A 15,713-nucleotide genomic window follows, 5' to 3' on the forward strand; every position below is an offset into this window, starting at 1 on the left:
CCCGCACTGCGGGGGCCGAACCGCCGGCACTCGGCGGGCACCGGGCGGTCCCGGCCCTGCGGGACACCGGGCACTGCCGGCACTCGGCGGGACACCGGGCACTGCCGGCCCTGCGGGACACCGGGCACTGCCGGCACTCGGCGGGCACCGGGCAGCGCCGGCACTCGGCGGGACACCGGCCGGGCACCGGGCGGCCCCGGCCGTGCGGGACACCGGGCACTGCCAGCACTAATAAAATAAACTAATACTACTAATTAATAATAAATATTAATAAAGATAATAACCACCCCTGTCATTACCCTGACAGGACAGAGGGCAAATGATGGGTGACACTGCAGGCCACTGGGTGACCCTGAGGCCTTGGGCTCCCCTAGACTGCACTGGCAGGTTTTGATCCATTACAACAGACTGCGCCTCCTATTATTAGGCCCCAGCTCATAATAATTAAGCCCTGCCTTCTCATTTGACCCCTTCATCAATTATCAGAGCCTCAAATGCCCTCAAGTAACCCCTACCAGGGGTCCAATGACCCCTGTGACCCTGAGCAACCCCTGAGGTTCTGCATGCTGAGCTCTCCGGGGGGAGCAGCCTGCAGCCCCCCACACCACAGCACAACCAGGCTGGCAGGGGCAGGGATGTGAAGCAGGCTCCCCCCAGCTTCTTTCCCTGCCTGGCCCCTCCATTCATCTTCTCGAGGAGCTGGCTCCTCAGCAGCAGGATCTGAGCAAGCCAGAGAACTCACCTGGCTCATGGCAGCCCTTCAGTTGTGACACACACAATCAGTACAGAGTCATAAGCTTTATTTTTCTATTGGCCAGCAACTTAAACTGGGTTAAAAAAACCAAAAGCAATGAATATTGTTACACAGAGAAAAAGTATAAAACAACTCAGTGGATACAAGCCAACTTACTGTTTATGTCTCATTCTTCCTGGCCTCTCCCAACCCTGTACAATGTGTTTGAAGGGAATGGGCAAAGGCAGCTATGAAGATATATTTAAGAAATCAGAAATATTGCTTCAAGCAACATGCTCAATATTTTCCTCTTAGTTAGTAGTCAATACTTGTTAAGGAACTTTACTATAAAACAAGAAATAATTTAGAGATTTCTCCTTTAGATCATTACAGAATAATTTAGATTTCTTTCCTCTCTTTCTTACTGTTGTGGAACCAAGGATACACCTCAGTTCCTCCACTCTCTTTCTGCATTAGTTGAGGATTATTTCACAGGACTGATAATGGAGGATTTCAGATTGACCTGCCCTGAATTTCAAGAGTCACCCTTTAGTGCCAGTCCACGATTTCTGCTCTGTGAACCAAAACCCCCACGATGCTGCAAGACCCTTTACTGGTCTGGATGATTCTGCTTATGTTGACTGTCTGCTGCCAGGGGCTCAGCCAGCACTGCTAAAAGGCCAGAAGAGGGAAGAAATTTACTTATGAAGGTATGAGCTTGTCTTCAGTGCTCAGAAACACCAAACTCCCCTTTCTGCTGCTTCATGAGTGTAACAGGCATACCAGGAAGGAGGGAACATGACAGGAGGAACACAGGATCCTGTGAATTCAGGCTATAATCCTGCTGGCACCAAGTCCATGGCAATGTCTGTGTTCTGTGTGTATCCAGGACCCCAGTGCAGAGACAATATTTAATTAAAACCTATTCCTTAGCAGCAAACAGCTAAGCCAGCACTACCAAATTACCAAATACACTGGGGCAACTGGTTGGAACTGACTCTCCTGACTTTCTTGGCAATAACCAGTAAAGTGAGCTTCCAGACAAAGCCAGAAACCCCTCAGCTAATTAACAAGCTATTTGGAAGCTGAAAAGCATTGGTGTATATCCATTTCCTGCCAAGGGAGGTAAACCTGGAGGTTTCAGTCAGAAAAATCAAACTAAGGGAACATCTCAACATGTAACAGATGAAAAAGGTACTTCCACTAACTGAGCAGGCCAAGGGGTAGCAAGATATGGCAGCCTCACAAAAAGACCAGTTCTTCACCAAACCTCATCAGGGGATAGGGAGGTGGAAATAAGAGTCCTCAATCATGCTGGAAACCAGTCAATAAGACAGACTAGACCCAAAAAAAGGCAGTCCGTCATCTTTGCTCCAGAACTGCTGGGAAGCAAAAGGCCTCTTGTGGCTCCTAATGGCACTGTGTTGGAGGAGGCTTCAAGGAAGAGAAGGAAGAATTGCTGAGAAATCCTAAGGCACCCACAACATCTTGGCAACGTGAGTGTCACAGCCAGATTTCAGCTGCCCCAACTGTGCTCCCAGTCGGCTGGGCACGTAGCTCCTGCCCCCAGTAAGCAGGCAGGCATCCTCTCTGGTGGAGAACAGCTGTGTTAGGACATTGGTGCACACTTGGGAGGAGGGAGGGAGAGAGAGAAATCTTCCATGTATGAGAAGCTCAGCTCTGGCTCCAGCTCAGTGCAGAACCATCATCTGTCCTCAGAGTCAGTGCCTGTGGGCCACTTCTCAGGAGAGCAAACCATGATTCTTGTACAGCATCCTAATAGCTTCATGTTGGCTCGGGAGAAGCCTCAAGGGAAACAGCCTAGGATAAATCTTGCTTTGTAGTTATATCAAGGGACTGTTGTGCTAAAGCTTCTAGCAGAAGATCCACAGCTTTTTTGTTTCTTGACACTGAAGAGGAGCTGCTGAACTCGCAGCTGCCTTGTACACGGTAAGGAGGGTGACTTTCCCCAGAGGGGCAGCTAAGGCAGTGCATGGTTCTAAAGGCATTCAATTGCAGAGCCCAGTCCTCAAGTTACAGACACTTTGGTGGTGGTGGTGGTGGTGAAGAGTGGTCAGGTTTGGCAGGTGCTAAGGGAAGTGGCAGAGGGGGAGCAACAGAGCTCTCACAGCTATTAATATGGTTCTGACTTTAAACTCTTGTACAAGCAGCAGGTGAAAATCATCCCAAAGATCTACAGTGTAAAGGGAAGAAAGAAATACATGAAAACCACAGAATGGATGCAGTAAAGTCAGCAACTTGCAAATTAACAGTTCAGACCCACACCAGTGTCAGCCAGCTCCTGCCTGGGGATAACACACTCCAGCTTGCAATAAGCAGCAGGAAAAAAACAATCTGTGCTAATCCTTGTAATTAACCACCAGTAGCTTCCTGGGGTGTAATTTGGCTGCTTGCCAGAACAAAATGGAAGATGAGGAACTCCCAGACACATCTGCATCATGGAAAAAGAATATCCTCTGCCATCCCCTCTTAAAATGCGAGTGCAAGACATTCACATTCTACACCTTCATTCGTCACCCTCTTGCAAATCAGACCCACAGGGCTGTTCTTCAACATGACACAGCTGAAGGAAAAGTTCTGGATAACTCGAGATAATCCTTAGGATCCCGGGTGGGAAGGTCCCTGCTGCAGGGCAGGCAGTTATGGGACACAGCCACGGGAGGGCTTCCTCGAGCTGCCGAGCCATGGCCTCCCACAGCCCCGGAGAACAACTCCTTCCTGGCCCTGCTGGATGAGGCACCTGCAGGGAATCCACCAGACTGGCACAAAGGCTTTTGCTTTGGACTGGTGAATCCTCGGGTCCCCGAAGTACCTGGCAACTTCTTGCCAGGCAGGGGAGAGCAATAAAACATCTTTATTTCCATCTCTCAGCTCAGGAGATCCTTCAACTTCTGCCCAGCACCCCAAAACTCCCCTCAGCCCTTTTTACCTGCACACAAGCAATGCTGATGCCCACTGCCCCAATAATTTTCAGATGCTCTTGAATGAAGTTTTCCAGCTTGGTAATGCAACCACTCTGCAGGGTGAAAGGGGGAACATGGAAAATCAGCTTCATTTTAACCACTTCTCCATTTTAATCCAATGTTTGCAACTCTCAAAAGCAGCACTTCAAAAAGTGGTATCTGTGAGCCATCTCTTCCCCCAATATCTCTGGAAAAGCTAAGCAGATGATGTGAACTGTGAACTGCATCATGCCTGGTATTGCTCAGGACCAGCTGGCTCAGGAACCTCTGAACAAACCCAAGGTGGCTGCTGGCAGTGCAGGGGAAATGTAGAAAAACTGACCACATCACACACAGTGTCATTCTTCTCTCAGGTATGTGGAGAAAGATTCACTCACTCACTGCCTAGCTCCTGCCTGGAGGGGATGTTTATTCCTGTGAGGCCAAAAGGCCAAGGAAATGCTGCTAAGTGCATCCAGAACCAACAACCCTAACATAACTCAAGCCTTTTAAGAGTAAATTCTTCCCACTGCTATTTATTACAGTTTAGTTATTGAGTTTTGGTATGAACCTGGAAAGCCAGGCTCTGTCTGACTCTGCCTTGCAACTGTCAATCAAGGACTAGAAGTATCTCCATTTGCACCTCATGGAGTAATTCCAACCACAGGAAGCTGTGCCAAATGTAGGACTTGCATCCAAATCACTTATCAGAACTAACAACCTTTCCTGCTTCCCCCCATAATTGATGTACAAAAATAATTATTTTCCTCTATTTCAACATATTAAATAGCAGTCTACAGAGCTGAACACATAGCTAAAGAAGTGAATTCTACATTCCAAGCAATGTTACTGACCTTGAAGCCTACTGACAGTTTGCAGTAATAACCCAACACCATCACTCCCTGCCCACCTCCTTCACACACTTTGTGGCAGGTGGCTCTGAAGCCCTTCTGCTCTCACCTCCTTGTAGATGTTGGAAGGATGGTCTCTTCTGCCACACAGGTCAGTGATGGTCTTACAGCAGCTGTCTGGGACCTTCCTCCCACTGGCCTCTGGAGATTTGATCCATAGGCTGTCGGCCCAGTCCGTGTAGTTGTTGCTCCCACAGCACTTGAACTGCACACACACAGAGCAAAGGCTGAGCCTGCAAGCACTGCAACCTTTTTCTCCTCCAGCCTCCCACATCAAGCCCTGGGCCTCACCCTCCTTTAGCTATTTCATGGGTTTGGGGTTTTTTTTATAATTATTAGTGACTTTTTTATAATTATTAGGAGTTCCCCAAAAGGCCCTTTAAATATCAAGTTCATCCATCCTTCAGCAGCTGTGACTTTTGTTTACTGCTGGGACGAACTGTAACCAGAGTGCACCTGCAGCTGCCTCAGCTCATAACTGCATGTTAATGATGGCAACAGGATAAGTTTAATTACCAGTTACCATCACAAATGCACCTGCTATGGCACTATGCAAAGAGCAGTCCCTGTGCTTTGAAAATGCCTATGCACAAGGGTCTTTTCTGTGGGAAAACCTGTCAGAACTGTGGCAGCCCTAACCTGAACCACCCCTGAGCCAGGCACAGCAAGCAACAGTGGCAGAAGAGTTCTCCTTTCATTACATCTTGCTCTCTAGGGTACTGAAAAGCTTAATGAAAAATGTCAGCAATTTCTCCAAAGCTTTGAACTGGGAAAGTAGAAGCAGCTGTCAGAGTGACTTGGCAGCTCCAGTTCACTGGGAGCAGTTCAGATATCATTTCCCCAGTGCTACTGGTCATGCAATTCAGTGATCACACCATGCAATTCTGCCAGTTGTACGGCTCAGGCCTTGTACTTCACCCAATTTTGTCTTGAATCAGAACATACACTCAGCTTACAGAAGAAATATCTGCAGGTTGGACATCAAGAGATGCCTTTTGTGTGCTTGGTTTTAAGCCCTGAAGTTGCATTAATCCTCTTAGCCTCCAGAGCCACCCACCTCCTGCTGCAGCTTGTCCACTGCACTGGTCACACTCTCCTCTCCCTCCCTCCGGTACTTCTGGGTCATGGTGTTCTTCAGATTTTGTTTCAGCTCCAAGCTCAGCTGAATGGAGAGACAAATGGGATCAAATCACAAGGAAAACTCACTCCTCAGAATGACCCAAAGCCCTGCATACATTCTATTGCTTTTGCCCCAAGAGGAGGATGGAGAACCTAGTGGAAGCTACAGCTTCCTTCAAGATCATCCTCCAAGGCTGGACTGGACAGGCTTATTTCCAAATGAATACAGATCAGACCTCTGTTTTAATAACTGCAGAGAGGTGCTTTGGGATCAAACTGCAACCTGTGTTACACAATCCCACCTGGCTTCTCACCTTGAATGTGCAAGATTGCCAAGACATGCTTGCAGTGAAAGGGAATACAAAAGTGTGCCTGCTTAAACATAAATATGCCTGTGAGACCATGTGCAGTCTTCTCCCTCTAAAGACTGTAAAAAAATACTAAAAACTCTATTTTTGTGAAAAATACAAATCACTCTGTCCAGGAACAGGAAGAAATCAGGAGTCCTTGGCATGATGGACTAAAGCCACATAGACCAAACAGCTCTTGTATCATCTTGAAAAAGGATGCCACAGGAGGGAATTAAGTGTGTGATTGCAAAAATCACTGCAAGGCCTTCCTGATAATAGAGAGACAAAGTCTGATTTTGCAAGAGCAGAATTTCTGAAAGTATAATCATAAACCACTGGCATGTTCAAGTGATTGGATTCAAACACTTATTCCCATGGAGACTCTTTTAATCTAGCTGAATTCTTCTCACCCTTTGGTGACAGCCAAGAAGTGCCAGAGAGCCACATCCTTTTTTTTTTTTTTTGTTATCCTGGTTGCATCTCTTTTTTTTTTTCTTTTTTTTTTTCATACTGGTCATGCAGCAACACTGCTTTAGTCCAACACCTCTGAAATTCCAAGTTTCCTATATAAACCAATATACACAATGCCAACATGCATTTTAGATGGGGTCAATGGAATAAACAGCTGAGCAACCTCTTTATATACCTTTTATTCTACATAGTAAGTAATAAATGAGAGGTCAAACATCTGGTTATAGTAAACTGTGCATAATACAGTCTGGAGTTTATTCTCCCTTTGAAACACTGCTTTCTCCAATCCCAGGTGTCAGATGGGGACAACACCTACCTCACAGAGATGATATGAGGCATCATTCATTAATATTTGAAAAATGCTTTGAGATCTTGGGCTGGGAAGCTCTATAGAAATGCAAAGGACTTAGCATAATAGAAAGAAAGGAAAAGGTTCAGCAACTGAAGGCAGAGGCAAATAAAGAGAAGAATCCATTGGCAGAATTATTACTTGGGAGAAAAGCAGTTACCTGTGGGCTCACGGGGAAGAACTGCAGCATGGAACAGAGATAAAGAACCAGTTTAGACACACACATGCAAGCCTTAGACACCAAAGCAAGGGCTGAAATAAAAACAGTGGCAAACAGAGCAAGCAGCCTGCAACCAAGAGAGAAGCAGAATTTATCAGCCAGAGGGCAAAGGGATGTGCAGCTGTTGATCAGAGATGCACTCAAGTGATCTAAAGCACTCAAGGGTACAGTTCTGAATATGCTGTCCCTTATTTCAACCTGGGGATCAGCTCCTCTCCATCCATTGTCACATATGAACCTCATGCCTTTGCACAGATGGATGGACAGGTCCTGGCTTCCTGCCATGCCTGCCAGGATTGATCTTTCCCTGTTAAATATGCACATCCATACCCCAGATTCCTCCTGGCAGGAGCCAGTACAGTTCTTTGGCTCCTTGCAAACCACCAGCGCCCATCCAAGGCAAAGCGTAGAAGGTCCAAGAGAAAATGGAATGGCAAGGAGTCCTGGCAGTGAAGTCAACAAGATGGGATGTTCAGCTGCTTTTCAGACAGCCATTTGATAACAATCCTAATTTGCCACTTCCAATCAATTTCCAGACATGAGAGCAACTTTTGCAGGCAGTTTGTGCCTTGGTGGTTTAACTCCCTTTGAAAGTGAAGTGATGAATTAAGCTCTGCTCTCAGCAACAGCAAGAAGTGCCAAGCCAGACCTGCAGCTGTTGGGAGCCTGTCCTGTGTCTCCTGCCCCTCAGCTGTGCTGCTCAAGTAAAGCTCTCAAAAAGTTCTTGACCTGAAAGGACCTCCCAGCTGGTCCATTTGTTACCTTTGCTGGATGCAGCAGGAACTGTTCCTGTGTCCTGAGCATGATAAAGTAGCACTAACGTGATTTCAGTTGTTATGCCTTGAAGGCTGTAAGGAGAGTTCCTAGATCTACACAGCCTCAAAAACTGTCTTCTACAAGGCTCTGCAGAAAAACAGGGCACAAAGTGCACACAGCAAGGAGCTGAGCAGCAGGGCTGAGCAGTCCCTTGGAGTAATGACCACCACTTTGCCAGAACCAGTAAGTAATCCAAGGTCTTTCATACATGAAGTGGAGTGAGTAGGTGAGCCCCAAACAGACCTATGTCCCAAGCTTCCAGGACAAATTTTAACTAGAGAAATGGGATGATAACAAGCTGTTCTCTCTCCCTTGTTTGAGTCTCCAAGGACTAATGTCCACTCACCTGCTGGTAGTAGATATAGGCCAGGATTCCTGCAATGATCTCCAGGAGAAAGATGCATAGCAACAATATGAAGTACTGTAAAATAATGGGAAAAAGACATTAGAATAGAACATAAGGAGATGCCAGGAGGCAGCTTTTCTTTACCTGGTAAGAAAATGCCTGACTCTGTCCTCACTGATGCTTTTCTGCAGCAGTGTTCAAAAGCAGGGGCTGGCATTAAGACTTCAATAGGATAGGAAAGGAACAATCCCACAGATTAATAAAAAACCACCAAACCACAGAATAACTGAAGACAAGCAGCAGCAAGTGTGAGTTTAACTCACAGAGCCAGAGGGATATAGAGAATGGAAAAGTGTAGGCAACCAAGATAAGATCACTGTACAAAAGAAACCTAGATAGATAATCTAATGACTACACTCACTATCATAGAAAGTATCTGATTCTGACATCAATACAAAAAAATTTTTAACTTTTACTTGTTTTGACGTTGTTTAGGGCATTTCACCAAGTTACTAAGGAACAACATATGTTATAAAGATAACTCAATAAAGCCAGAGGGTCCATTTCACCAAATATACAGCACAGCAGCTAAGCATAAAGCATCATTTGTGCTCCCTGTGACTTATGCAGGGCTCAGCCACAGGCTGAGGGGCACTGTAGAAGTGGATGGACTTCAGCACTGATTCACACTCAGCACTGAGACTGTATGTGCTCCTGAACTGGGCTCTAGATGGAAAAGCTCTGCGTCTCAAAAAGCAAAGTGAGAAGAACTCTTAGAATACTAATAGGAGAACATGACTATTTCCTAAAAGGGCTTAGTGGCAATGAAGTGAAAAGGGTAAAAGCCCTGCTTACCACAAGGAGAATCAAATGGGCAGTACAGAACACTGTTTGGGAACCCTGTTCGAGTCACAAACAAGTCAGAAAGCCAAACCCATGAGGAATATGGGCAGTAAATTAAAAGAACTAGGCAGGCCTGAAGAACCAGGGTGGTGTGTCCATTTCCTACTTGGGGTCCAAGACAGCTTTTCAAGGAGAACCCCTCTCCTGACAAACAGCCCCTGCCTTGCTCATGGTCAGCAATGAACAGTTTCTTTATAGATCCAGGCTGTTCTGTGACTGCTATTAATCCTTCTCTAGATAAAGCTGAAGAGACCCCAGTTCCAGCCATAACAAGGACCTCAAGCTAGGTTCCTGTAAGAACTGGCTTCCCCAGGAGAGAACAAACAAAATATCTCCTGTTTTCTGTTTTACCCTCAGCCTTAAGAAAGGTCTGTTAGCAAGAGACAAAGCAAATGGCTCTCTACAAATGTAACATCAAACCTCCACAAAAAAGAACAGTGAAGATCTGAACACAGCAAGGATGCCTTCTGCTGCACAAGGGCTACACCCCCACTGTGCACTCTTCTTGCTAGGTATTTCCCAGCCCCTGCTGCAGGAGTAAAATGACACAAACACTCAGGCTTCCTCCTCCACCCCTGCTGAGCTTCAGCAGCTGCAAAGGAAGGACAGCTGGGTTTTATCTGCAGTCCAGGCTTTAATCTGAGCACACAATCTCGGCCTTTCACTCCCCTGCCCCAGGCTCTCCCCCGAAGCCATCCCGGCCATCCCACAGCCTGTACAAGGTACCCATTCATCCCAGGGCAGTGAGTCACACACTGCAGTGCAGGATAGCTAAAGGCTGCTCCCAGCACTCCCAGGAGGTGGAAAAGGGGCAAGAAAGGGTTGGCAGGCCTTGACACAACGGCTGGCTCTCTTTTGTTGGGACCTTGTTATGCCTTAACTGACCTGACATAATTCCTCTGCCAAGGAGGGGCAGGATGCTGAGAACAAGCAATGGACTGGAAAGCTTATTTATTTTTCCTTGCTCTGTGTAATGTCAGATGCATTCAGGTAGAGCTACAGTTATGTCACCACAAGCTCTCTGCTCACTGTGCTGGCTTACAGTGGATAGAAACAAACACATATCCAGCAGACCTTAACAAATGTGAGTCACAAGTAAAACCTTGTGAGGGAGCTTAGTGCATCCACCACCCATGAACCCAACCTGTCTCTGCTGATACACTCCACCATTATCTTACTCTCACCCTTCCCTCAGGGTCACTTCTAAGCATCATGCTGATATAGGGGAGCAGCAGCTCTCACTCTGGACACACACAGAGCACAGGGCAGCTCTCCCTGCTCTTCAGCTGTAGCTGCAAGGCCTTCTTAGAGGTCTGCTATGGGAGGAGTAGGCCAGCTCTGGCATGAACTGTAGGGACATGCCCTACTTGTTTCCCAAGTCAGAAATGTGTGATCACCAGAACCACTCTAGCAAACACATGCCTGGACCTGGGTGGGCTCTAAGCAAAATTTACCCTGGCTTTGGTTCCAAGACTGAGTCAGGGCTATTGGGTGTCTCCTCAAGATCTAAAGAGCCCAAATTCCATCCAGTTTTGCATGAGGTACCAAGTGTTGTGTTTTCTCTGAATAATACAAAAAATGGCTCAACCTACCTGCAAACCAAGTAATTATCTGGAGACATCATTCTACTATCTGAAAAAGAGACAGATTGCAATAACAATCCTAAATCAGCAACCTCACTTCAGTGGGAAGGTTCCAGGCTGAAATGCAGCAGGAACAGAAATCCTAATCCATGTGAGTTGCCTTCTCCCTGTCCAAGGTAGCTGACGAGAAAAGGCAGTGTGAGGGGCCAGGCCTGAAGAGAGTCACCTTCTCTCTTTACAAGCAAGGTCTCCTATCTGACAGGTCTTTCCCTGGGACTCCTGCTGCATTTTGACTGAAGTATGATCTAACAGTGGTCTGTGTCTTTGTAAAGAGCTGGACTGCAGCATCACAGCCAGCCAGGCTGCAGATCCACTGCCTTGCCTGCTCATGGAGCCAGAGAAACTCCTCCTCTGCTGCCCAAGCTTCAGCACAGCACGTGGTTCAGAAAGGCCAGTAAGAAATTACAAAAAACTAGCACAGCTGTCAGTGATGAGCAATGAAATACTATGAAAAGCCTTGAAGTGGGCTCATAAAGCTAAAGTTACATACAAGGCAGAAAAAAAAAATTCACAGCTTCCCAACTTTTCAAGAGAAAAACAAACTAAAAACCAGATATGTATTTTACAAACAGCATCCAAAGCTGTCAGTAATCAATTCTTAAAAGCACCAAGGCAGCAGTGGGCAGAGCCCAGCTCTGCTGCTTATAGTGCTCCCTCCCACATTTACATGGGTCTCTTGTACAGAGGGAAAGTGGGACTGGCTGGCACAGCCCCTGGGGTGACTGTGAAGCTGTCAGGATTACTGTCTGAGCTCAGAGCTGGCAGAGGCCCCCAGGCAGGCTCACCCAGCCCTGGCAAGCACAGCCCTGCCTCAGATTACTCAGGGCAACCAAAGCAGAGCACAAGCAAGAAGAGACAATAGGTCTGTCACAACCAGCCACTCCGAAAGGACGCGTGGTGTAAGGAGACAGAGTGACCTTTTATTCCAAAGAGAAAATTATTCATTTTCTATGGCAGAATAACAAAGAAAACTCCACTGGATTTTCATATGTAGCTTCTGGCTGAGGAAAAAGGACAAAGGGAGATCTCTCTGGCATGGACAGTCAGTGAAGCAAGGCCAAAACCAACTGCTACAGACGAGGAACCCACTGAACAAGCATCAGCAATGCACTCACTCTGTCTCCTCTATATTTTATTCTCCCTCCCTGGCCCAACTCTGCCTCTCACAGGGATTATCAGGTCTGCATAGCAGTGAAGCATCAAGCTTGCTCACAACTCTTATTTCTGCTCCTCTATCCAAACTAAAGAGGAGAAATGGGGTCAGTCAGGTGAACGAGGATTTGCAAAGGGAGGAACTGGTGACTGAAGTATTTTTTTCTGTACCTGTGAATGCCAAGAGCCACTGATTGTTATTTCAGTCACTGCACTCACCACTGCAGCCCAGACACTAGAACAGACTGCTGCCACACTCCAGAATGAAGGGGAGATTTGAGAGGGAGCAAGCAAAATAGAAACCTCAGGGATGGTAAAAAACTTCAGTGTAGGTAGGTGAGCTCAGGAAGTAACACAGAAAGCTGTAAAAGAAGCAGCAGATTATCAAAATAGTATGGCTCTTCTTTGTGGAAGCAAGACTAAAGTAAATTTTTTTGCAACTGCAGAAAATATTGGAAATGTCCTGATCTTTGACAACCAAGTGAAAAAGTGTATTAATCTGGCTTGAACTTAATGCCATTAAAAATTGAACCCAATGTCATTTTGTTACAGGTCTCTCATATTTTCCTCCCTCTTCCCATTTCCCAAAACAGAATACAGAATGAGCAAGGAAGAAGGAAGAGACAAAAGCCACAAGATTTTGCTTTGAATAGTTTCAAATAGATGTTCTCACACTAAGCACAGGTATTTCAACTATGCTTTTTACTCTTGAACCATGCAGCACACTCTGTGTGGATGAAATAAAATGCTCCGGTCCCTTGGGACATGGACAGCACTGCTGTCAAGAGATGGAGACCTTAGTGATATTTGCTCTAGGGCAAACAAATAAGGCTGGTGCACAACACAACCAAGATGCGTCCCCCAAATAAAACAATCAAGCAAAACTCACCACTCGTAGCAAATTGCGCCGCTCTTTGAAGGTGGCACAGCACCCAAGGATGCCAGTGACCATGACCACCACCCCAGCCACCACCAGGATATAAGCAGTTGCAGAGTATGTGCTGGAGGAGAGCAGGCTGATGTAGTCACTCTTCTCAGCCAGGGTCCAGGCGCCCACTGCCATCACAGCCCCGCCAGCCAGCTGGGGACAGAGAGAAGCAAGCAATGAAGGGTGTCTGAGGCATGACCTTCCTCACCTCCCAGAGCAGCTGGACAGGGACAGCAGGAGTGCCACAGCTCCCTCAGCCAGCCAAAGATGATCTACATTAAAGGATAGACCCACTGGAACTGGAGCAGGTCCTGAGCTTCCAGACACCCAGTTCAGCACCCCAGGCAGCCTGAGATGGAAGCCATCTAAACCATCTACCTGTGTACAGCAGCTCATGCTCACACCAGAGTCCTCTCAAATGTAGCCACACTGGGTTTTGGGCAAATAAAACATATCAAAGCTGTATGACCAGCCTGGCTGGCTAAACTTAACCCTTGTGACAAGTGAACACAGAGAACCCAACCACATCCTTAGTGGTTCCCTCTTTCCTTGTAAGCCTTCAGCTTCCAGAAGGTTTTAGGCAGCTTCTGGTAAACTCAGACAGTTTTTCTCAAAGGTCTGATCTGGACACTCCATTGCTCTGTCCCATGCACCAAAGTAAAACACAATCCTTTGGCATCAGTAACTTTCCTGGTGGGAAGTATGACTCTAAGAAGCTCTAAAGTGGATCAGCTGCAAGAAGGTGTGTGTCATCTGCCAGCACTCCCTCTGCCATTTTGAGAGGAGGAATGGCAAGACAGTGGAGCCTTCAGGCTCTGGAAAAAGTAAACCAGGTGAAAAATCAAGGCTTATTTTCAGTCTTCCTGTAATTTTCTGTATTTGGTAACATGACCTAGAAACAGCCACGTGCTACAGTGTCAAACCATAACTTCTGCAGCCTGAGCAGCCAAGCCCCAGGGGTGACATTTCACCCAACAGGACAAAGGCTGTGTCCCACTAGCACTTCTTCCCAAAAACTTCATTACACCCAAGATTTCTGCACCCCTGACACCAAAACTGCAGTGCCACCTCATTGCCTCTGACACAGACTGAGTTTCCTTACCCAGAAAAAGAAGTTGAAGATGAAGAGAAGGTACTTCAGACAGATGGTCCCACATGTTTCCTTCTTTTCTGTATACTCACGCATCTTTCTGGTTCACCAAGTTCCTAAAAAACAAACCAAAACCAGAAAAGCTTGAGTCAGTCATCACACCACTTCTCCCAGAGGGCCAGCATTACTACCCTCCTCCTGCAAGACCTAACACTTGCAATCTTGTGAAGTAAGCCAGTGAACAAGCCGTTCAGCTGCCTTCAGGGGCACAGGACAGTGCTTGCTCAGATAAAGAGCTCTCCTATCCATCTGGGTGACCTACACACAAGATCCTGCACAATCCCAGGCCTGCTCTCCAGAAAATCCCAGTCTGGCTCCTGACTGCAGCCTGTAGCTGCTGTTCTGAAGGTGGAACAGAAACCCTGGTCTCTGATATTTATGGAATAATCTGTCTCCAAATAATATTATACTCTCACTGGCATTAGTTACAACTGCCTTAAATAGATCCTTCTCTAAGTTTGGGCTATTTTTGATCTTTACAACTGTAACTGGGAACACACTTGTTATATGTTCAGATGTCCCATCCTTTTTGAACCCCAGCAGTCTGTGGGAGTAATTAATTCTCTTCTTCACTGTTTACTTTCCATGGCCCTTCTCACTGGCTGGCTGTGCCCAAGGGCACTAAGGGACTCTCCCAGCTACTAAGAGGAAGAAACACAACCCTTGGCTTCAGATGATCTGACAGCATAAAATGGCCCTGCAGATATGTAAGGAATGGGATTTTGTTGTGAGTCAATCCCAGTGCAGTGTTACAGACCTGCTGCACCCTGGAGCAGGTTTCCCAGAAGTGGGTCTGCAGCAAGCACAGCTCCACGTTACTTTTCTGCCTGTTGTTCAGACCTCAAAGTCTGAACCTCTCAAAAAAATATCCTCATCACTGCCTGACCAGGCAGACAGGACAAAAGCACTGCACAGAGTATTGCTGCCAGCATCACCCATGTGAGGCAGGATGCAGAAGTGCAACCAAATCCTCACCACTTGCATTCAATTAAAAAATCCTCCCTTTCCTCCCACACCAGCCAGTAAGGAATGATACAAACACTGTGCACCAACATCAGAGTGCAATGTTTTCCTAAACCACCAATTTCCCTGGAAGAAGGAAGGCAAACAGCCTCTACATTTTTCCAGAGACATGGAGTTCATGCTTAGTTAATATACAAAACTTCTTCATACAAGTGATGCAAATTCCCTCCAGGAACCCACTGCAGCTACACCCAGCCTTGCAGTACAGACTCATCTGCCTTGGCAAAACACCTGACAGCAAAGAAAGTGAGAAACAGGTACACCCAGCCAGGCTGCACATCAGCTCACTATCAGCATTATCTTTGCCACCACACTTCTAATGTCTGGCTTTAGAGCCAGATGAGTCAAGGCTGGGAACAGCAGTTGCCCATTCTGCAGCATAACTGTATTTTATTTGCAGGAAACAATTTCCTTGTGCTTCATGCCAGCCCACTCAAAAGCCCCAGCCAGGCCCCTGCTTTAGAAACTAACAAATGAAGCTAACAAGGAAAGCAAGAGTGTGAACATGCCAACAGTCCCACCCAGGCCCATCCCCGTCACCATTTCACAAGAAAACATTTTTCTCTGGAATAACATCTGGCAACAGCAGTTGGCAGCAGAATGCTGCTTTACTGGCAAAGGGAGCAGCTCTGAGAT

The 15,713-nt window shown here is 46.7% G+C and overlaps 1 protein-coding gene across 3 annotated transcripts in view; it reads right to left on the reverse strand.

Moving 5' to 3' along the window:
* Positions 1 to 783: 783 nt before the first annotated feature.
* The window catches only part of CD151 (CD151 molecule (Raph blood group)), a 31,974-nt gene continuing 17,044 nt past the window's right edge, over positions 784 to 15,713 (reverse strand). For all 3 annotated transcript variants that reach the window (XM_058806195.1, XM_058806197.1, XM_058806196.1), the window contains exons 3-9: positions 14,007 to 14,110; positions 12,866 to 13,057; positions 8,279 to 8,353; positions 5,665 to 5,769; positions 4,657 to 4,812; positions 3,684 to 3,770; positions 784 to 2,927 (exon numbers count right to left, since the gene is read on the reverse strand). In XM_058806195.1, the coding sequence (XP_058662178.1) occupies positions 2,868 to 2,927; positions 3,684 to 3,770; positions 4,657 to 4,812; positions 5,665 to 5,769; positions 8,279 to 8,353; positions 12,866 to 13,057; positions 14,007 to 14,090 (759 nt within the window). In that variant the 5' untranslated portion in view covers positions 14,091 to 14,110 and the 3' untranslated portion in view covers positions 784 to 2,867. The remainder of the gene's footprint in view (positions 2,928 to 3,683; positions 3,771 to 4,656; positions 4,813 to 5,664; positions 5,770 to 8,278; positions 8,354 to 12,865; positions 13,058 to 14,006; positions 14,111 to 15,713) is intronic.

This window comes from Ammospiza caudacuta, chromosome 6 (genome assembly GCF_027887145.1).
Source record: "Ammospiza caudacuta isolate bAmmCau1 chromosome 6, bAmmCau1.pri, whole genome shotgun sequence".
NCBI lineage: Eukaryota > Metazoa > Chordata > Aves > Passeriformes > Passerellidae > Ammospiza > Ammospiza caudacuta.